A 21,870-nucleotide genomic window follows, 5' to 3' on the forward strand; every position below is an offset into this window, starting at 1 on the left:
CTGGGGCAGGAGAAGTAGATCCCCCAAATGTGCCTTCGTTCACTGCTCCCACCTCCCAGGCACCCTGGGAAGTAAAACCAGCACGCCCCACATATGACACGATCCCAATTTATTAAAACATGAGTCTCTCTCTCTCTTTTTTTTTAACTAATTTTTATTTTAAGTGGCTGACTTTCTTCATTTCACCACCCATCACGCACCCTATTTGCTTTCCACCTCCCATTTCATTACCCACCCCCATTCCATTAACTCTCCACCTCCCCACTCAATGTTCCTGCTCCCCCAAACCATTTCTCACACCCTCCCACCTAAAGCAGGTATAGAAGCCTGTCTGGGGTCACCAGCCCAGTAATGGCAACTCACAGAGGTAGGTGCTAGTCAGGACTCTGCTTGCCAGCTCTTTAATGGCAACTCATAGCTGTGCAGGTGGAGAAGTCAGAAAAGCTCCAAACTTGAGCTAGCACTAGCACTGATCAACACTTGAGCAGCTCAAAGTACAGGGTGTAACAAGGCCCAAACTCAGCTGCACATTTACTTCTGGGCTTTTTGCTGTCAAGCAGAGCTTCTTAAAGTGAACTTCAGGGAGTGTGGGTAATTTGGGTTTTCCACAGGCACTTTCTTTCTTCAAATTTGGTCACCCTGCCTCACCCAAATTGATAATTACTTTAGTAATGGGATTTCTTACTAAATAACATTATTTCACAGAAACTCTGAGCAAGTCTTTGGGCGCTTCCCCTGAAAAGCAAGTATGTTTGAATGTTTCTAAACGTCTAACTGAATTTAAAGTCAACATCCCATCTGGTTCCTGATGTCTCTCACTAGCTCTTGTTCTTTTATTCAGTACCCCTATGGGCAGGTTGAAGAACCAAATACAGCAATGGCACTTGTATCTATCCTTCCTTCTAAGTTCTCTAAACACACCAATCAAGAAAACAGAATAAAAAGAATCGAGAAGGACAGTAATAATGTGCAAAATATATGCATAGTAGGAGGGGTTCAGTCAAATAGAGGGAAGGGTGCCTGCACAGGTGACATATAGAGGTGACATGTACCCCCCCCCCCGTGATTGGCCACTACCAAAGCCACTGCCAGCTTCTGTGGATGGTCGTCACTCCCTCCTCCCCCGCCACTGCTGATGTGGCCACTGGCATCTGCGAGTGGTCTCCACTAACCTCTTGCCACCCCCACCCTCTCCCACCGGCATCTGTGGGCAGTCCTGGCTCACCATCCACCACCCCCCTTTCCCCTCCCACTCCCAACACCACTGACGGCATCTGCAAGCGGTCCCTGGTCACTGCTGCTGCCGCTTACAAATGGTGCCCCCCCAGTTTCGGGAGGTACCAGTCGTTCATGGGTGCTTGAAAGGTAAATACCAGAAGATCCACACTTTTACCTTAATCCAGCCAGGAGAGAAAAAGCACCATGCTGTAGAAGTTTTATGAAGGAGGGTCCCTCAGTTTCCTTTTGGGAAGTATTAGGCTGTTTGCACCAGGCAGAGAAAGCTTAAAGTTAAGAAAAGTGGATTTGGGTAGGTAAGTAGGGAAGCAAGAATTCTCCAGTGGGAGAAGCAGTAGGTAGACATGAAGATGTAAAGGATATCAGAAGGCAGAGATGATGGGATTAATTGGAAGTGTGTTCAATATCATGAAAGAAGCAGAATGATTCCATTACAATTATAGAAACAAAGTTGAACAGTCCATTTTGGCACAAACATCTTGTGGTTTTCTGGTCAACTGTAAGGCAAGCAAGAGTCTAGGCTAGGGGCAGGCAAAGTCTGGTCCATAGCTGGATCTGGTCTGCAGCAGACTCCATTTTCCAGCAACCCCTGCCCATGTTACTGCGCCTGTTTCCATGGAGGTCCTAGGAGCGGCAGGGCCACAATTATGTGAGGCAACAGTTTCTATGGAGACTGACTTGAACCGTGCTGGCAACATGGGTGGCTGGGCAGGGAGCTGGTTCAGGACCAGGGCCGGGACTGGGTGTCACTGGTAGTTGTTGTAAGGCTTTGGGAACCTCTTTGTCGATGCCCTGCCCCCCAGGAACGTCAGAGTGAAACTCTATTCTGGTGCCACCTAGATGGTCTGGACGCTGCCCCTTTCTTGCCTGCCACGTATTCGATGTTATTGTTGGGGAGGCAGTTCCCTGTTGGGGGCCCAGAGGGGTCTCGACCATAGGGGAGATCTTTGTGGGGCTCCAAACCTCCCCTTTACCCCACCCTTACCATATCCTCAGCCTGGATAGATGCGGCTCCCCACAGGTCTTCCCTGCACTGCCTGCCTTGAAAGGGCTGGGTCTTCCTGGCCATTAACCTTCAGGGGTCCACCACTTGTCTTCAGGCTGGTTTCCCCTCTTCTAAGAAATAAACTTGTTCCAGCCAGGGTCAACTACAACTTAACTGCAAATGTCGGCTCCTGCCAGTAGAGCTTCTGAGATCATCACCCTCTCTCTCTCGGGGCCCCTTTTATCTCTTCAGGAAATTTGTGCATCCCCTCTCCTCTAGTAGGCGTGGGTACTGAGGTTGACCCTGCCCCCCGTTCCTACCAGTTCTTCTGGCGTCCCCGCCCTGGAGCCATGCTGAGCTGAGGTCTTGTTGCCCTGGTCCTTATCACTGGCGTCACCTCTCTCCCGCTTCTGGGCTCTGCCCACTCAGGATGGCTGCAGGCTTGAGGGTTCGCCCTCAACCATGGTTCCCAGGCTCCTGGTCGAAGTCCTGCTGCTCCCCAGCAGTGTCCCTCCTGGTTACTGCTCCTCCACAGAGCTCCCCTGCCTTGGTTGATCACCGAGTCTGCTTTCTGTCTCACCAGTTGTGGTCCCCCAGTGGACAGCTGGCTCCTTCCCCCATGGCTGGAGCTGGAGCCTTCTAGCTCCAGAGCCGGCATCTCCCAGCTGCTGCTCTCCTCCTCTCTCCCCAGCTCGCCGCCAGCTGGTTCCCCTGCTGCCTTTTGAGCAGTCCATGCTGCTTGGAAGCCATGCCCCCAGCTCTCGCTGATACGCAGGCTCAGGCAGCTGTGAAACTGCCGAGCTTGCATCTGTGGTCACTTCTCCTAGCTGTTGCTCATCTCGGCTCCTACAGTAAGTGCTGAGGTGCGCTGATCAGGGGTCCGGGTCATGCTGGGGGGGCTTCTGCCTCCCCTCTCACACTGGGGTTGGGATTTTGCTTGGAGCATAAGGGTAAAAGATCACAGCTCTGCCCTGGCTCTGGTCCACACCATCACCGCCACAAGATTCCAGCCCTGGAGCAGCTCCCCACCTAGCTGTGCACCCTGCCAGCACTGCTTGGGCTGGTCTCCATGAAAACCCTGGCCCTGCGCTGTCATGGTCCTGTTGCTCCTGGGGTATCCATGGAAACCAGACAGAGCAACGCAGGCAAGGGATGATGGTAAATGGAGTCTGGCTGCTGGCTGGATCCACCATTTTGCCCACCCCAGGTCTAGGTTGAAATGCTCACTACAATAAAAGGGAGCCTGAATCATATTTTAATTGCATACATCACACCCCAGAATGTAATGCACACCTTGGTTTTTGAAAGGCAGACTGAAGCAAAAAAAGATTTTTCCAGAGTTATGACTGTATAGAGCAGGGATTTGTCCTCCATGTCCTGCTTAATTAAAGCTGAAACCCTAGGTGCTGCTAAAGACTGCTCTCCTAGATGGATGTGTGATTCTGAGATGAGCTAAAGACTCCAGGACTGTGAAATAAAAGGAAAGAAACCAGGATAAGTTAAAAGATACCAAAATTACCCTAAGAAAGGTTAGCTTGATTAGCACTAATCAAGACCTTTGAAAAGCAGAGACAATTGTTCAAACCTATGGAATGAAGAACAATAAGCCATTAAGTCAACTGACTTCCTCAGCTGCTTAAATAATAATACTACAGCTGCGTACTGTGGGGCAGGAATCAAAGCAGGGTGCTTCCATCCAGGCAGAAAATTAGTTTGCCTACTTCATACATGCACACCAATTTTGGGGGTGTTAGTTAGCTTACATAGTTGTGTAAGCTGGAAAATTTAGCCCAAGAGGTGCTCATGTATTAAAAGGCACAACGGTGTCTTTTGTCAGGCATAGTTGATCTACACACATTCAATTATGCCTTACACAATTCACCCCATAATTTTTAGCATGGTTCAGATCCAAACAGTAAATTTAGGTCATGCCCTTTTCTCTTCAATTCCAGTAGACTTTAAGGCTTCAAAATTACAGAAATTTCAAGATTATTTGATCTTGTCAGATTTCCAGAATTTGTAGAACAGCCGCATTGAATCCAAATCAAAACACTGGTCCTTAAAAAGTTCTTTCAACTTACTTCAAAATCTGCTAACTTCCAGCTCTTCTCCTTTACTTTGATTTGTAGAATTATCATCAGTTCTCTAATGTCCTAGTATTGACTTCTCTTTTGAATGCTTCTTTAAAAAAAAATCTGTTTTCTTTTTTGTTGCTTATAATTTTTTGTTTTTTCTTTGTGCTTGGTTCTGTGTTTGGTATTCTTGATTATGACCCTATGTCATTTTTTATTCAGATTCTTTTTCACTGCATGATTTTTCCTTTTTTGTTTCCTTCTTTTTTGTTTTGCCGGTTTTCTCATTTCTTTTTTGTTTTGCCGGTTTGGGTTTTGATCTCTGTTTGTGTTCTTGCCTGGTCTCTGCACGTGTTCTCTCTCTGAAGACTCCCTATTTTTGCTTTACTCTGTCTTTCTTAGAATGATTCAACGAATTGGAGTTTTGAATGCGCCTTTAACACGGCAGGGAACTACTGAGTGCTGAACCTCCAATGTCCTCCCAGTTAATTTTCATGCATCAGACTCCTATTCAATTAGCCTCAATTTACTTTACTAACTGCCACAGGCAAAATTTAAGAAGAGTGTTAATAGTTAAAATGATACTGCCAACCTTTTTTAAAAGTTTTGAATTTTTTATATTCTCCATTTCTGTAAAGCTCTTAGCAACTTTGAACATAGTTCTTTAAATACCAGGTTTGCCCAGTTAGCAAATATTTCTATTCTTCTCTATCAAACCTTTTCTTATCCTAGAAAGTACAAACTAACACACTTATCTGCTTAACTTTTTGCAATCTCTATTCTGTTACTTTCAAGTCAGTATATATGCATTTCATAGAAAGTCAGGGTAGGAAATGACCTCAGGAGGTCATTTAGTCCAACCCACTGCTCAAAACTGGACCAGCCCCAACTAAATCATCCTAGCCAAGGCTGTCTAGCCAGGTTTTGAAAACCACCAAAGATGGAGCTTCTACCACCTCTTGAGGTAACCTGTTCCAGTGTTTTACTACCCTCCTCATGAGAAAACTCTTCCTAAGATCTAACCTAAACTTCCCTTGCTGCAACTTAAGACTTGTTCTGTCATCTGCCACCATTGAAAACAGTGTAACTCCAACCTCCTTTGAACTCTCCTTCAGGTAGTTGAAGTCTGCCATTAATGTTCCCTCTCAGACTCCTCTTATCTAAACTAAATAAGCCCAGTTCCCTCAGTCTTTCTAAAAAGGCATGTCCCTCAGCCCCCTCACCATTTTTGTCACTGTCTGCTGGACCCTCTCCAATTTGCTCACATCCTTGCTGTAGTGGGGGACCCAAACCTGAACACATTACTCCACATGTGGCCTCACCAGTGATAAACAGAGGGGAATAATCAATTCCCTTGACCTACTGGCAACACACCTATGAATGTAGCCCAGTAGGCCGGTTTACAGGCTTACAGGGCACACTACTGGTTCATTCATCTTATTGGATACTGTAACCCCCAGGTCCTTTTCTGCAGAGTTGCTGACAAGCAGTCAGCCCCCAGGCTATACCGGTGCATGGGATTGTTCTGTCCTAAGTGCAGGACTTTGCACTTGTCCTTGTTGAACCTCATGAGATTCCTTTTGGTCCAATCCTCCAATTTGTCTAGGTCACTCTGAATCCTAGCCCTACCCTTCAGCATATCTACTACTCCCCCCAGCGTGGTGCCATCTGCAAATTTGCTAAGGGTGTACTCTATGCCATCTCCCAGGTTCTTGATGAAGACATTGAACAAAACTGCCCCCAAGACCAAACCCTGGGGCACTTTACTTGAGACCAGCTGCCAGCTAGACATCAAACCATTGATTGCTACTTTCTGAGCCCGAAACTCCAGCCAGTTTTCTATCCACCTTATAGTGCATTCATCCAGCACATACCTCCTTAGCTTGCCTGCGAGAACATTGTGGGAAACAGTATCAAAAGCCTCACTAAAAATCAAGGTACACCACATCCATTGGTTTCCCTACATCTACAGAGCCAGCCATCTCATCGTAGACATGCCCTTGGTGAATCCATGTTGACTGTTCCTAATCACCTCCTTCTCCTCCAAGTGCTTAGAAATGGATTCCTTGAGGTTCTGCTCCATGATTCTTCTAGGGACTGAGGTGAAGCTGACTGGTCTATAGTTCCCTGGATCCTCCTTTTCCCCTTTCTTAAATATAAGCACTATGTTTGCCCTTTTACAATCATTCAGGACCTCTCCTGATCGCCATGAGTTTTCAAAGATGATGGCCAATGGCTCTGCCATCACATCAGCACCCTTTGGTGCATCCCATCTGGCCCCATGGACTTTTACAGATCCAGCTTTTCTAAGTAGTCCCTAACCTGTTCTTTCACCACCAAGGGCTCCTCCCCAAACTGTGCTGCCCAGTGCAGTAGTCTGGGAGCTGACCTTGCCTATGAAGACTGAGGCAAAGAAGGCTTTGAGCACTTTGGCCTTTTCTGCATCCTCGGTCACAGGGTTGCCTCCTCTGTTCAGTAAGGGACCCACACTTCCCCCGATACTCCTTTTGCTACCAACGTATCAGATCGGCACCAAAATAAAGGAAATTGACTGTATTGGAAAATAGCATTTTTGCTTGGTGTGGCCTATAATTTGACAAATAAATGCCCTGTGTATGTGTGGAGCCACAACGCGGCACGTAAGTGGTGAGTAGCACATCCCAGCAGCTTGGAGAGCTGCATCCAGCTGATAAGTCTGTTGTGGAAGGGGAAAGAGGAGGGAAGGAGGATGCGAGGCTGCAGATTGAGGCCCCTGTGGTGAGGGGTTGAATGGGGTTGGGGCAGGCACTGTTACTTTCAGGGGAACAGGACGGAGCCACAGCTTATCTGGGGGTGTGCAGGGGGAGCAGCTTCCACCCTGCACACATACCCCAGAAGGGCAGGGGGGAGGACCATGTGCCCCCAGATCTGTGTGGGATGGGGTGGGCTGCCACTGAGGGCTGGAGACGAGGCTCAGCTGGGCTCTTCTAGGTGGGGCCTGGGCTGGGCTGAGCTGCGCTCAGGGAAGGCAGGGGTGGTGCTGGGAGGTGAGGTCAAGGGGGCTATGGAGAATTTTGGGGTGGCTGCAGTGCTCCTCCCATCACCACCCTTCACCAGGAAGAGCCTGGTGCAACCCCAGCCCTGGCCCACAGTGGCAGTCCACTCTTGCCCTGCACAGATCCTGGGGGCACATGCCCCCCCATGCCCTCCTGGGGTGCATGCAGAGGCAGGAGTCGTCCCCCCTTCCATACACTCCTAGATGAGCCATGGCTCTATGCTGTGCCCTGCCCCAGCAGGGCAGTGCTTGCCCCAGCCCCTGCCCCAGCCTCACACCCTCCCTCATCTCAGGGGCTTCAATCTGCCCCCCATGCTCCTTCCCTTCCCCCACCCCTTCTACCACAACAGACCTACCAGTTGGACACTGTTCTTCAAGCTAATGGGCTGTATATCAGAAATCGGATATGCCTCCTTAAAAGTCTGCTATCAGTATTGGCCCCTAATTATTTGTCTAAGTGCTCTTGTATTCTTCCCTAGTTATCTGCCCAGTTTCAAGAAAAGGTACATCTTACTATGAATATATACAGACTACGGTTTCATCTTAGAGGAGTACATATTTTTTCCCCCAAAAGAATACTTGACTGGAAACAGCAGTACTCTCTAGTTATAATAATCAAAAAGTAATAAAGGAAAATTCTGCCTCCCATCTTATTAGGAAGGTCCATGCAAGCCTAACAGCCCTTTGCACTAGTGTAGTTGAGAAATGCCCATGTCTTACCCAACAGCATGCAAAAGAATGATATGGCTAGCATTATCTGGCCGTCTTTGATTCGCTGTTCTGAATGATCGGTACCCATTTCACAGCTGGATCAACTGCAGGTACATGGGGACTTTGGCATGAATTCAAACCCTGCTCTGAAGCTGTAGTGAAATACCTTATCAACTGTGCCCCATTATATTCTTTTAATATATAAATAAATGTTTCTAAAATCTAAACTTATTTTAGCCACTGCAATCAGCCATTGGAATCAAAGAGTTGGTACCAAATAATAGCTAACAACCTCTCAGTCCATCCTCCAATCCTTTCACGATTTAACTCCCACTGTAATCAATAGGAGTGCTACACAGAGACGAGGAACTGAAATCAGGCCAAGAGTGTCTATAATACACTACTATGGTTACATGCACACTGATCTGACCGGCTTACTGTAGAGTTTATATATAGAGTTCCAATGTATACGACCTGTAAATTAACTGTAGCCGTTCAAGGAAAAGATAAGAGAGATGTTGTGACCAACTCAATGAAAATTTCTACTAAATGGACAGTGGCTGTCAAAAAAGCAAAATAAGTAATGGTGAGCACAAAATAGGACAGTAAATAATACTGAGGATGGTATGCCCTGACTTAGAATTGTGCGCCTACTTCTAGCTACTCCATTCAAAAAGATATTGCAGAAACTGGAGAAGATGAGGGATGGAAAGCAGAAAGAACAAGAGGCACAGAAGTGTTCTGTACAAGGAGAAGCTTGAGAGGCTGGAAATGTACCCCAGCACTTTGCAAAGGAGATGAATAGGAATGGTCATAATTGAGATATACAAAATACTAATCAGTACCCCTTACCTAATTTTTTTAACAATACAAGGACCAGAAGCATTCAGTGAAACTAAAAGGAACTACATTTAAAACCTGTAAGAGGATTTTCTTTGTTTTGCTTTTTAAAATGCAATCCCATCCAGTGTAACACTTACTGCTACAATGCATCTTTGAGGCCATGAACTTAGTAATATTAAAAAATATTGAGATGTTTATGTGGGTAATGAGAACACCCACAGTGATATTAGACAGGACATAACAAAGTGTAGAAGAGGGTGCTTATGCTTGAGGGCATAAGCCAACCTTGAAATTCATAAGGTTTGGAAAAAATTTCCCTTAGGGTCTAGTTATTCCATAATTGTATGCTACAGAGATTCCTGTACTTTACTTTGAAGTGTCTAGTACTGATCAATGCCAAACACAGGCTACTGTACTAAAGAGTACAATAGCTTCTACATTCCTTTGCAAACAATACCACTGTGAAACAAAGGAAAACTGAAGAATACAGCTAGTGAAGACTTTTCTGAATTTTAACATATGTGAATAGGAAAATATAAACAATTGCCTGTATAGCTTGCATATGAAGACAATGGAGAGCATTTTTGTGTGTGTGCATATCCAGAAACCATGACTTACACAGGAGGACGGCAGGCAGGAGGTACTATTGTGGAAGGAATGCAAGGAAAATTATTTCAAAGGGTAGAGAGGATGGAGCAGCATGGGCACCTCTCACTTTATGTAGCACGTCATGCTCCATCTCTCTGCAATCTTGGCTCAGTGCTAATGGTGTCCACACTGGCAAACATTTTCCCCTCTGCAGCCAGGAAGTCACCAGGAATTTAAACTATCCACTAAAACACAGAAATGTTGTCCTTGGTAAATATAAGTAAGTTTAGGGCTTCTTATCCCTCCTTTCCCAGAAATCTTGCCATTTTAGGTGGCTATATTTCTGTTCACAACTTGAACAGTAATCTATACATTAGAAAACCTGCAGAAAAGAAAGACCTGCTAATATATTCTCAGTAAAGAAAGGAAGATGGAAATAAGGTGACTAGAAATTTAATCCTAATGTATTTAGGGAGACTTAACTGATTTAGTTATACCAAGCAGTAGTACACTTAGACACCCAAAAGAAATGCAAACTGTACCATGCTCCAAAACAGTAACCAAGTCAGATGACAAAGAACAGAAACAAGAAAGAAGAAGAGGATGACAAAAGACAGGCTCATTAGTAAAATCCAAAGTTTTCCATTGGCAGTTTCCGTACTGGGATGCATCAGAGCAGAAGCAGAAACTATCTTTAGCAGGTGCTTGTGTGATCAAATGTCTAGAATGAATGCAAGCTTATTGTGATAGTCTATCCATTCCTACATATAAAATATAAAACGAGAAAAGAGGAAGGGAGGAGTAGGGGAAAGCAGAGCTATGGCATTATAAAGTTTTTTTGTTTAAAGAAGGAATGAAAACAGCTTTGGAACAGATGCTTGATGCTTTAAAGTGCCTATACGTTGAACAAGATTTACTGCTATTTCCTTTTCACTCCCCTTGACATGTATGGGCTAATCATTTGAACAGCTGTGAAAATAAAGAGTAAAACAGGGCTCTCCAAACCAAGAGTAGAACACAGATTAGCAAGAGGCTAGAGCTGGATTTTGCATCATGTTTTTTTGATAAGGACAAATACAACATTTCTCAGTCAGACTCCCATGGGAAAACTAACTTGCCAGCAGCAAGATAACTTTGTGCTCTTCTCCATCAAAGCACTGTCATCTAAGAGATTGCAAAGTTATAAACAAAATGGATGCATGAGAATTTGTCCTTTCCCAGCATTCTCATCTCTTCTCTTGTTCAACAATCAACCCCCACCCCAGAAATCCAGACACTTATTTTAAACATGACCTGGAGTGATTACTAGAGCTTGGAGATAACAGGCAAATGCATTCTTATTATAAACACACAATTCTGCTGTTTCCAGGACTGCATATGATATCATAACATGCCACACACACACACATGCACATGCACACACATGCAAGTTAAGCAGAGTCCCTGTGTAAGAGAATAAGAGCCTGAGGACCATTGGGATGCCCCTACAGGTTGCTTTATCCCTGCTAGGCTCTCTCTCTGTCCTGTCTCGCAAGGTCTCACCTCATTTTCCTGCCTGCCATGCTTTGATGGAAACTTGATGAAAGCAAGGCTGCCATCTGAGACTGACACCTAAGTAGCTCTCTCTTCTCCAGGAGTCAACTGTCCTGACCCAGCTTGCATTAAGGACTTAAGTTGTGACCTCCAGCTACCCCCATAATCATGCCTATGCCACAGTCACTGACGTTGTGCAACATTACATCCAGAGGGACACTTGTCTCAAAAGTCACCAAGCCACCTCAGGCCTTTACTCCCTTGTTGGGACTTTAATCTTCCTGGCTTTAGCCCCTCTACTCTAGCTGGTGTCTTAGCCCAGACCCACTGTTCCAGACCTGGCTTCTGGACTCCAGCCCCTTATCTTGCCCTCCAGGGCCTTTATCTCTGCACTTCTCAGGCTCTAGGCCCTCTGGCCCCAAGCTCTGCCTTTCTCTGGGAGGGGAAGCCCTGCCCTTCTCAGGCTCTGGGTTCCTCTGGCCCCTGTCTGTGCCTTGAGCCTGACCCCTGGCAGGGCTCAAGGCAATCATATGCCACTCGGGCACTAATGGGACCTCCAAGCCACCCCTTTCTAGTTCCATCCAAACCATCAGTTAAAACACAAACTTAAGCCTTGCAGCAGCAATACAAGCCCCCAGCCCACTATGGTTACCATACTTCTTCTGGGCCCTGAATCTGATCCCTTGGGTGCACTCCCATAGCTCCCTACCCAGCAGTCATCAGTAGCAGCAATCTTCCAGCAAGGCTTTTGCACCTTGCTGCTTTCCAGGTCTAACTTCTTGCTCTGGTTCAAGCTCTGGATTATATAGTACTAAACCCTGCCCCTTTCTGGTCACCTACCTCCCATCAGCTGACTTGACCACAGGGCTGTTCCTTAACTTTCTCCCCAGGGGTTTCCTGTGCCTGTGCTACAAAAACCCTGCCTTTAAAGGGCCATGCCATTTTCCAGTAACAGGGTAAGGGATCCCTGTTAAACCCTGTCACAAAGAACTGGCTTTTGGATTGGGCACAACTGATGAAAAACACAGGACACTTAATTCGTCTTTATCAAGCAACATTTCTCCATCTCAATTTCAAAACCAGTCATTGCTCTAATTCCCCATGTTGTACAGTTTTAGGGCATGTTGCCCAAGAACCACGTTGTCCAACCCCAGGAGAAAAACTGGGATTGGAAGATAGAGTTAAAATAGCGGATGAGCAATAAAGAAACTGCTTTATGAACTCAACAGAAAGACCCAAAGTGCACTTCACTAAATAGCTAAAAAGCTTAGTACCCAGGTTACTAGCCTAATGTCTCCTCTCCATCTTTACTCTTCCCCCAGTTGGGTCCACGCTAATGCATAATACATAACAATAATAAAAACAGCACCCAGTGCTTCTTATGTATGTTTCTCTGCCTTTGCCTTGCAAAAATAGGACAACATGTGTTTTCTTCAATTAAATGTCACACACAACCATGGCACACTGATCCTATACCACTTGCTTATTATGCACCTGCCACTTCGCTGCTGCACTTTGCCTGTTGTACATGGTAGTGTGTGCAAAGTTACCCTATGGTTGAATTCTTCTAAAAAGGCTTTGGGGAGGAACCAGAACAAGCTTCCATATCAAATTCCTGAGTCTCCTGCACTCTTTGTAATCCCGTTATAATTTCTGTCCTTTAATGCATTCAAATATTTGCTGGTTGCCCAGGACTGGACAGAAATTTCATGCAGCACTTACTGTGACATAGATATTTTAGTATTGAAGAGCTTAAAAATTTGGATTAGTCTCACTTTCTTCAACAGGGCTATTTGTGTAAGTAAGGACTTCTCTCATAAATAATGTTTGGCATATCAGAATTTAAAGCAGTGAAGCAATCCGATTATTTTCATCCATGTGTTCCTTGCCCAAATATAATGAGTAGACTTTTTTTGGAACAGTGTGTGGCTATGGACAGAAGTTACACAAACTGGTTTAAGTGATCAGAAACTGGTTTTAAACTTCTAGCAGCATGTAAAATCTGCATGTAAACCAGTTTCAAAATGGCCAAAACTGGTTTAAGATAAACATGGTTAAATGTAGTATCAGACTTAGGTCAAACCAGTTTATGGAACTTCTGTCTCAGCCCCCTTCCTGGTTTAAGATAAATCAGAGTCCCCCAGCATCCCAGCATGCTCTGCAGCCCTGGGTTGGACTGTGTTCTCTGCTTCAGAGAGCAGAGTTAGCCCCTCCCTTCTGCTTGCTAGCCAGTACAAGGACAGGGCTGTGGCCAAATGCCAGCCCGACATGGTCCCTTGAATCAAAGGGAAAAGGAAGGGGGTTTATCCTTCCCCTCCCCTTCTGGGGGACTGCAGCCGGGGTCTGCCTGGCCAGGGTGTAGCAGCCTGTCAAGTATTCCCACCCCCCCTTGCATCCAGGGGGCATGGCCAGCTTCATTCACAGCCTGAAGCAAATGGGGAGAGGGAGTTGGATTTAATCTCCCTCTCCATCCCTTGTCCCACTGGCAGCCAGGGTCTGCATAGCCAGGGTGGAGCAGCACCTGCAAGGCATTATCCCCCTTCTCCACCCCAGTGGCAGGGGTGGGGATGAGAGGGGGCCAGAGCCGGCCGGCATGGCCCCACCGTCTGCCTGCCTCGTCCATGTCTAGAGCTGTGGGGCTGACCCGAGTCAGCCTGTGGGCACTGCTGAGGGCAAGCATGGAGGGGCCAGGCCCTTTTCAGCTGGCTGTGGCTCAGGCTGGGGCTGTGGGAGCTGCATGGCCAGGTTGCTCCCAGGTCCCCATGCCTAGGCTTGGTGGGGCTGTTACGCAGCTCCAGCCAGTTGGGAAGGGCCCAGCAGGGCTGGCCTGGGCTGGGGGAGGCAGGGCCCTTTCCAGCCAGCTATGGATGAGAGACAGCCTGGCCTGCTGGCATGGACAGCAGCTGGCTGGGCAGCAGGCTGCTTGGGACAGGTCAGAGGCACTGGTGGGACCTGAGCCAGGCAGCTGTACATTGCAGGGGTTTGTATGCCTGTAGCTGTCACCTTATCCCCTGTCCTGTACAGCACCCAGCAGCCGCAGCCGTACCACAAGCTGCGTGCTGGCCAGGGCTGGTGGGGATATTCTGCCTCCCTCTCATCCAGCTGCCACTGCTGCCCCACTCTGGGTGGGTGGGCGGGAAGCTTTAGCCCAGTGGCTTCTGCCCGGTGTATGGAGCTCTGGCTTCAGCTCCCAGACACCTTCCATCTGCTCTGCCCACCCAGCACATTGAGCAGCCCCTGCACGCGGATGGAGTGGGTAGAAGGTAGATGAGAGTTGGAGCCAGGTCTCCATGTGCCAGGCAGATGCCACCCAACTGAAGCTTCCCCACACACCACCCAGAGCAGTGCAGCAGGGGCAGAAGTGGGAGGAGAAGGAGCTGCTGGAGGCAAGGAGAAGCTGGTTGGGCCCAGCAGAGCTGTTCTGCTCCCCTCACCTCCAGCTATGGCTCCTGCTCCTGCCACGCCAGGCGGGTGGAAGCTTCAGGAGATGTGGGTCCAGATCCCAGATGCCGTCCATACACTCTGCCCACCCACAGGGATTGCTCATTGCATGAGGGAGCTGGAGTGGATGGAAGGTGTTCAGAAGCTGAAGCCAGAGCTCCATACATTGGGCAGAAGCTTCCCGCCTGCTCACCCAGAGGGCGGCAGCAGTGGCAGCTGGAGGCAAAGGAGGCAGAATAGCCCTGCAGTTTGTGTTGTGGCTGCAGCCACCAGGCACTGCACAGGACAGGGGGCATGGAGGCAGCTGTGGAAACACCTCTGAACCACCTCCAAACCAGCCCAGGTAGCCCGCTGCCCAGCCAGGTGCTGCCCATGGTGCGAGGCTGGGCTGTCACACAGCTGCAGCTTGCTGGGAAAGGCCCTGCCCCCATGGCCCGACCCAGGCCAGTCCCACTGAGCCCTTCCCAGCCAGCTGTGGCTGTGTGACAGCCTTGCCTGGCCTGGGCACGAGGAGCTGGAAGCAATCTGACAGTGCAGCTCCTGTGATCCTAGTCGAAGCCGCAGACAGCGGCCAGCCTAGTTGGGCCCCCCCCATGGTCCACCTTGGTCTGGCCCCTCCATGTCCACCCTAAGAAGTGCCTGCAAGTAAGCTGGACTCAGCTCCACAGCCCCAGCCCCAGCTGCAGCCCTGATGGCAGGACCATGCCAGCTGGCTCTGGCCAGACCCCCCCACTGTGCGAGCAGCCAGCGGGGGCAGAGGGAAAGCTGAGCAGACCCCTGAGAGCGGAGACAGGGGAATTTAATTCTTCTCCCTACCCCACTTCACCTGAGATGCTGCCCATGCCGGTGTTTGGCCTTGGGGACATGCTTGGCAAGGGCTGCTTCCCCCCTCCCCTTCCAGGCACACCCCAGCTGGGGTCCCCGCAGGCCAGCGTGGGAATTTAAACCCCTTCCCAATCATACTTAGCTGCCAGCTGGGGGCCTGGCCGTGTCTCCCTACCCCCAGGTCAGCTTTCCCTCAGCCTTGCGGCCGCTGAGGAAGGAAAAAGAGGGCTGCTTTAGTGCCCCCCGGCTTCTAGCCTGAACCACTGCAGGCATGTACTTGCATTTCTGGAATCAAAAGTGAATGTCTATTCACTTGCAAATCAGTTCCATCTATCCAGGTTAGACTAACCTGAAAAGATTGAATCAGTTCAGACTCGGGCTTTTTGAACGTCTGTCCCTAGCCTTAAAGACTCAAGAACTCCTAAACCAAACTCTCGCTCTGCTTACAAAGCTCAATTGTTCATGAAAGCAGTAACAAATTGAAATGGAAGTGAAGGAAAAGAGAACCTAAACTAGAAGTGCTAATGACAAAATGAATATAAATGTAGGTAGGGTGATTTCATTTACATTTTGGAGGGAGGGTACCAAAGGTTCAGACAAACACTTATTTCACTTGGATGAGTATCAGACTTCTGCAAGTCTGATTTTTTATTTCCATATTAAAAAAGAAGGTGAAAAAGAAGTCAGGAACCAGACTATAATGTCTAATGCATAACAGAGAGCAAATTAGGCAAAGAAATGTGGTATATACAAAATGACCAACACTGAGAAGGCAGGCAACAGTATTAATATTCTGAATGACAAACTACTAATAAATATAGAAGAACGACTGGTTGTGAAACTGCAACATCTCCATTGACTTTAATTGGTCTATGGCAATTTATACCAGTTGTAGATCTGCCCCCTTGGGTACATGCTATTAGTATATTATGTGGGGTAAATTAGTTAGCAAAACAGAACCACAGAAAGGCACCAAGAATACACAGGATGCTTAAAAGAAAACATATGAAGTCAAGTGTATACCCAGTATAAATGATTTGTGGATCAATGGAAAGTACTAAAGCACTAATTGTGTCACCCCTGTTCATGAAAGAGTAGCACTGCAGGCCATGTGCAGTCCCAATGAGCTCAGTGGGAATACCTGTGGAGTAAGGTGCTCCTCGACGTGAGGGAGAATGGCAGCACAGGTCTGAAAATAATTAAGGAAGACAGGAGAGTTTACTTGGAAATTAAAACTCATGGACAAGGATGAAGGATGTAATAAAGCAGACAAAAATTGAAAGGAGTAAAGAAAACAAATGAAATAAGAAGGGGAAAAAAAGAGAAAAAGAAAACCATAAGGGGATGTACATAAACTAGTTATCCTGTAGTAAAAAGGGTCTGGGATTTAGCGGGTGTCAGATGCTCCACAATAACTGTCCACATTCATGATACTGGCTCGCAGTAGATAAAAGTGATCAGCAGCAACTTAGCCTTCAGTGTGTATGTCCATACTCCTAGTGAGGATTTGCCCTGAGGGTCACCATTGACTAGCCCCCATGCCACCCCACTTTGTGGTAGCTGAACACCAAGATGACCAAGTCCTGCTCTTTCACGAATTAGTCTGCACAGTGCTTGTCTCTCTTTCTAAGCTTGACTCTAATTAGAAGTGGGTACAGGAAAGTGGGATGCAGATGGGCTGGAAGTCAGCCACAAAGCTGTCAGGGATTACTGCTGGTAGACTTCCTGTCCTGGCAGCCTACAGCACCCAGAAGGGTTATGAACATGCTGCAGGAAGAAGGAACAAGGAGGGTTCCTGAGATGGGCTGGACTGCAAGCTGCTAACCTAAAGAAAAGGGATTTTAATATAGGCAGTCAGCAGATTCAGGCTAGCAATATAGACCTACCCAATAAAAGAGGTCTAGGTTACTAAAGGGAAGCTTTCAATCACTTAGTGCTATGGGAAGAGCATCACATAAGTAGTTACTGTGGAGCATATGTGCAGTAAATACCCACCCCTGTTATGCTGTGGTATCTGATGCCATAAAGCAAAAACAGAAATTAAAATTGAAATACAGAAACAAATGTTTAAGCATTATAGGCAGCATTCATTCAGATTATCAGGGCCTAGACAAAAGTTAAATCGGCAGATGACTCCTTATTGCTCACAATTAATTTTCTCCCTCAGGTTTCACAGACAGCCAAAAGCTTGAAGACTAAGATACATCTATTCTTTGCTTGTTTTAAAAGAGAAAAAGTTTTGGCATTACAAGTTAAAAAGCTTAAACCAAGAGACCTTCATAAGCAGCTTGATTTTCAAAAGCACTTACAGTTCCTGTTCATTTAATGGGAGTCAGAAAAACCACGGGAAAAAAGATCACAGATCCATTATTAAGATACCAAACATCAGGCATCTCAAGTCTAAAAATCCTATAATGAAGAAAGAAAGAAAAAAGCCACCTACTTCCATGTACAAATAACATGAAGATAAGGCTCAGTTCTGCCAGACAGATCTCGCTATGTGAACCACCCATTCATGACCACTAGGTTTGATTCCACAACTAGTATCTAGAAAAAATGCAGTTAGCCATGTTAGTCCAAAGTCAGGCAGAAGGCAGGACAGGGTGGTACCTTACTGACTAACTGGTTCAGAGAGGCACAAGTTTTCATAAGTAACAGACTACTGCAAGATCTGATGTTATCTGACAAAGTAGGCTGGCACCTACAAAAGCTCATGCGTCTCTGAACCAGTTAGTCACTAATATGTCAGCTTGCCTGCCTTCTGTGTCAGATCTATAAAAAAGCTACATGCCCTGAGATACTTCCAGTCTGTGAAACAGGTGAGGGGATATCCTTGTCACTGAACTGCTCCTGGGATTGGGAAGAGTTCAGATGCTGCTGTCCACCCACACCTTCCACAGACCCGGGTTATCTGGGTTTATAAAGGTATAGGGGAACATTTCTCTGTGGCTGTCAGGAACCCTGGGCAACAGTACTGAGATCTCAACCCTAGTTTGCCCATACAGTTGAGAGGCAGGCTGCAGGCTGGAACAACCTATACATTCCCTGTCTCATAAGGATTTGCAGAGCTGCAAATTTCCCAGAATTTTGCAGTGTTGGAACTGAATGCCTGTCCATACCCTTAAGTTTCCCTCTGTGGGACCCATGGGAAAAGGGGGCTTGTTGTGAGTTCCATCAGATTACCTCTAACCCATCATTCTTCTAATACCACCAACGCTAATATTACATTGGTACGATGGACACTGAATGAATACATTCCCACAACTCACACAAAGCCAAACCAAACAGAAAACTCTATAAATCACATTGAAGTACTCCTCTAATAAGTTAGAAAAGCAGAAAAATAGATCATTGTTCTTTTAAAAATTCTTTAGGAGTTGCTCAGGTGCTATAGTTAAGTGGGGTCATAAAAGTGACAGACGTGCAACAAAATGTGTTACACTAATCCCTACTGCTCTGGCCAAATCCTATTTTGGATAATATATTCTTCATTTCCTGCCTTAAGCTGCTGTGGCTTTCTATGCATGGTTCAACAAGTGCAATACTTTAGTCCAATGCTGGTTGCATTGTAATGAGGGGTGAAGAGTCTATGTACAGCTTGTAACAGAGGACGAAGTCACTGAATCCAGCCTCCTACCACAGATATCATGTCAGGTACTCCCTTACGCAAACTCACTTAGCTCCATCTTAAAACCAGTTAGGCTTTTTTTGCCCATTTCCCCAGTGGAGGGCTGTTACAGACACCAATAGCTAAATGCCTTGAGAATCTACTGGATAAAAGGCACTACATAAATGGAAATTATGTCATTATCCAATAATTTCTATGCTTTAAAGTTCATTTTCTTATATAACTGGAAGAGGTGAAACTACATTCAAACAGAACTAGCCAAATCTGGTGCTAAACTTTATGAAAGATGACGTGTTAAAAACCAATTAAAATAGAGACTCGGCACTTTGCCCATTCACATTTTGCAGTGAGAGCTCCCCACCACTTCCAAACTGGTAAAATGTTAACAGGCTAATGTAAAATGGATTAACACAACCTGACTTCTAGTGCCAAAGGCTTAACAGATTTAGTTCCTAAAGCTGGCTTCTAAGATAATAAAAAATGATTGTTGTGATTCTTTTACACAGCTCTGTTGTTCTGTCTGCTTCATAGGTGCAATGTGACATCTCATCTGCAACATCCCGATAATTGTTTAAATACATTTTTAAAAATAACTGAATGAATATGATAAAGTTAATATGGTAGAATCAACACTCAACCAAAAAGCTTACTTTCATATTCCAGAGTAAAGTATAATTTTTTTTTTGTAGGGGTGGGGTACAGGGGAGAGGAAACCTACAGAAATGAAACTGGTAAGAGTAAAATTTTAAAAACAACAGGTGCATGCAACTCTTAATTGCCTTACTTGTAGTTTTTCTCCCAGAACTTGACTGGTCTGGCATATGATGTGATAAAAATGACGCTACCAAGAAATGGACTCAGTGGAGCAGAAAAGATCGCGGTGCCCAGAGTTTGAAAGAAAAGCATAGCAGAGTCTGAGCATTTCAAGTTAAGGTAACACAAATGTTTTCATCAGACTTCTAAAATCATTCTTCAGACGGCTCTTGACCTATTTATTTTTACCGTATTTCCCCAGGTCAGACACAAATAACTAATTATCAAGATAAGCACTGTAGCTATGAGAGTTAAACAGTTCCAGTAGCGAGCACTGTTACAATCAAAAAGGCGGCGTAGAGTGTCAGCTGCCAGGGACAGCAGAGAGCCCTCTGTTTGATTTCCTCCAGAACAGAGTTCCTGTGGATAGGCAAACTTACTGGCCATTTTCAGCTGCTCTAACCCCACTAACGCATTATCTCTAATAATTTTTGCTGAAATTCTAGAACTAACACAGTGGGAGTTGTGTAAATGACAGAAAAAAAAGATTATTATTAATACTGTTTTACAGAAATGTGGCCATTATCAAACCCGCTTAAAGGGAAGTGGTTCTTGCAAGTCAACCTCATGTTAGTTTTTACAATATTGCTGGACAGTTCCAGAGTGTACCATTTGTAACTTCTGAAGTGGACACAAAATGAGAAGAACATTGCAGGTGAGTAAAGAACATAAAAACCAGGATGTCTGCCTGTTTCATATAGCAGTTCATTTGAGATTGCTGAAAAATGTGACTAGGCCAATGATTCTCAACCAGGGTGCCCCAAGAGCCTTTGGGGGGTGCCACTGATGGTGTGAGGGGATAAGTGGATAATGGCAGGTTCAGGATCTCCCTGCCTAGCAGTTCCCCTGCTCCTGCTGCCCTGCCTGTCAATAACAAATAAATTAATTTTGAAATGAGATGCCACCCAATTCACAAAACTCATGGAGGGGTGCCTTGAATCAATATGGGGTGCCTTGAGTCTAAAAAGGTTGAGAACCATTGATCCAGGCAATACAGTAAAGAGACAGCTATAAAGAATGTAAGTTAAAGAACAATTAAAAAGAAAGTCAAAGTCAAATAGTCTCTTCATTATCCCATGCCCTTGACACAATGATGTTCTGTGGAGAAATGCTGTACGTAGTTCCAAAGCAATATGCATGTTGGATTCAATTATTCTTCTGGAGTAAATAATTTCTATTAAAGTACAACAAATATCAAAGCAGTGGCTCTTCTCTGAAACCAAACTTAAAGTCCAGGCACTCAGGATCAGCAGTCTCTTGATTCAGCCTGTTCTAATAATGGCAATTATATCACTCTGCATTCTTAGAAAGATTAAAGTCCAATTTGTGATGCATATTTGACTTTCACTTACGTCAACAGTAGTCGTATTGGTTCCCCTTTCCCCCCTCAAAATCTAGTTCATCAATTGCCTTGGAAGTAACAGTCAGCATTAGCAAGCATTTAAACATGGATAGCATTGAAATTCCTTCAATTTATTAAGAGAGTGATCTGGAATAGAGCCTGAGAACACAAGTGAGTTTGCAAGCTGAACTTCCTTTGACAGTTACAAGTTCAAAAACAAGGAGAGAATACAAAGAAAGAAGAACACATGTCAACAAAGTTAAATTCTCATATTACCCCGTAAGCATAACTAGGATTGGCCGTAAAGGCTAAAGAATTATTTGCAAGTGTCAAATAAGAGCACAGGAGCTGAAAAGAAACAATAAGGAAAGACAAAAGCAGGCAGAAGTTTCCTTCAAAGTAATTAACAGCATGATAGTTGTTAGCATCATGAGTTAGGGAATTTGAAAGTTAACTTCAAAACCTTTGAGTTAAAAATACAAAACAATAGCAATCTCTCTGTTGGCCAAAAGATAAACTGCCCTATTATATGCAACTCAGAAGACAACTCTCATTTGACTTTTAGAGGGTGCATCTACACAAGCGCTTCACTATAGGGTAGACTAATTAGCTCTGCTGGTCTGCAGCACAGTTGGCTGCTGAACTGGAAGTGGCTGCAGACCGACAAAACTGCGGCCCCTTCAGAGCTGGGTGGGGAGGCCGCGGCTCCTTCTGCAGGGCCCGCAGCAGCGCAGGGTTTGGTCCATACCCCCACTTGGGGGTCGGGGGTATCCTTACCTGTCTTCTGGCTGGAAATTCCTGCCACAGTAGGCTGTCACT

At 45.8% G+C, this 21,870-nt stretch overlaps 1 protein-coding gene across 1 annotated transcript in view; it reads right to left on the reverse strand.

Annotated features, from left to right (window-relative positions):
* Nucleotides 1–21,870, reverse strand: part of PCNX2 (pecanex 2) — a 269,742-nt gene that overhangs the window by 78,948 nt on the left and 168,924 nt on the right. Inside the window, exon 23 of the mRNA XM_090044227.1 lies at nt 19,681–19,808. Coding sequence (XP_089900353.1) covers nt 19,681–19,808 — 128 coding nt within the window. The remainder of the gene's footprint in view (nt 1–19,680; nt 19,809–21,870) is intronic.

The sequence above is a fragment of the Crocodylus siamensis genome, chromosome 1 (genome assembly GCF_052110815.1).
Source record: "Crocodylus siamensis isolate JL-2025a chromosome 1, ASM5211081v1, whole genome shotgun sequence".
NCBI lineage: Eukaryota > Metazoa > Chordata > Crocodylia > Crocodylidae > Crocodylus > Crocodylus siamensis.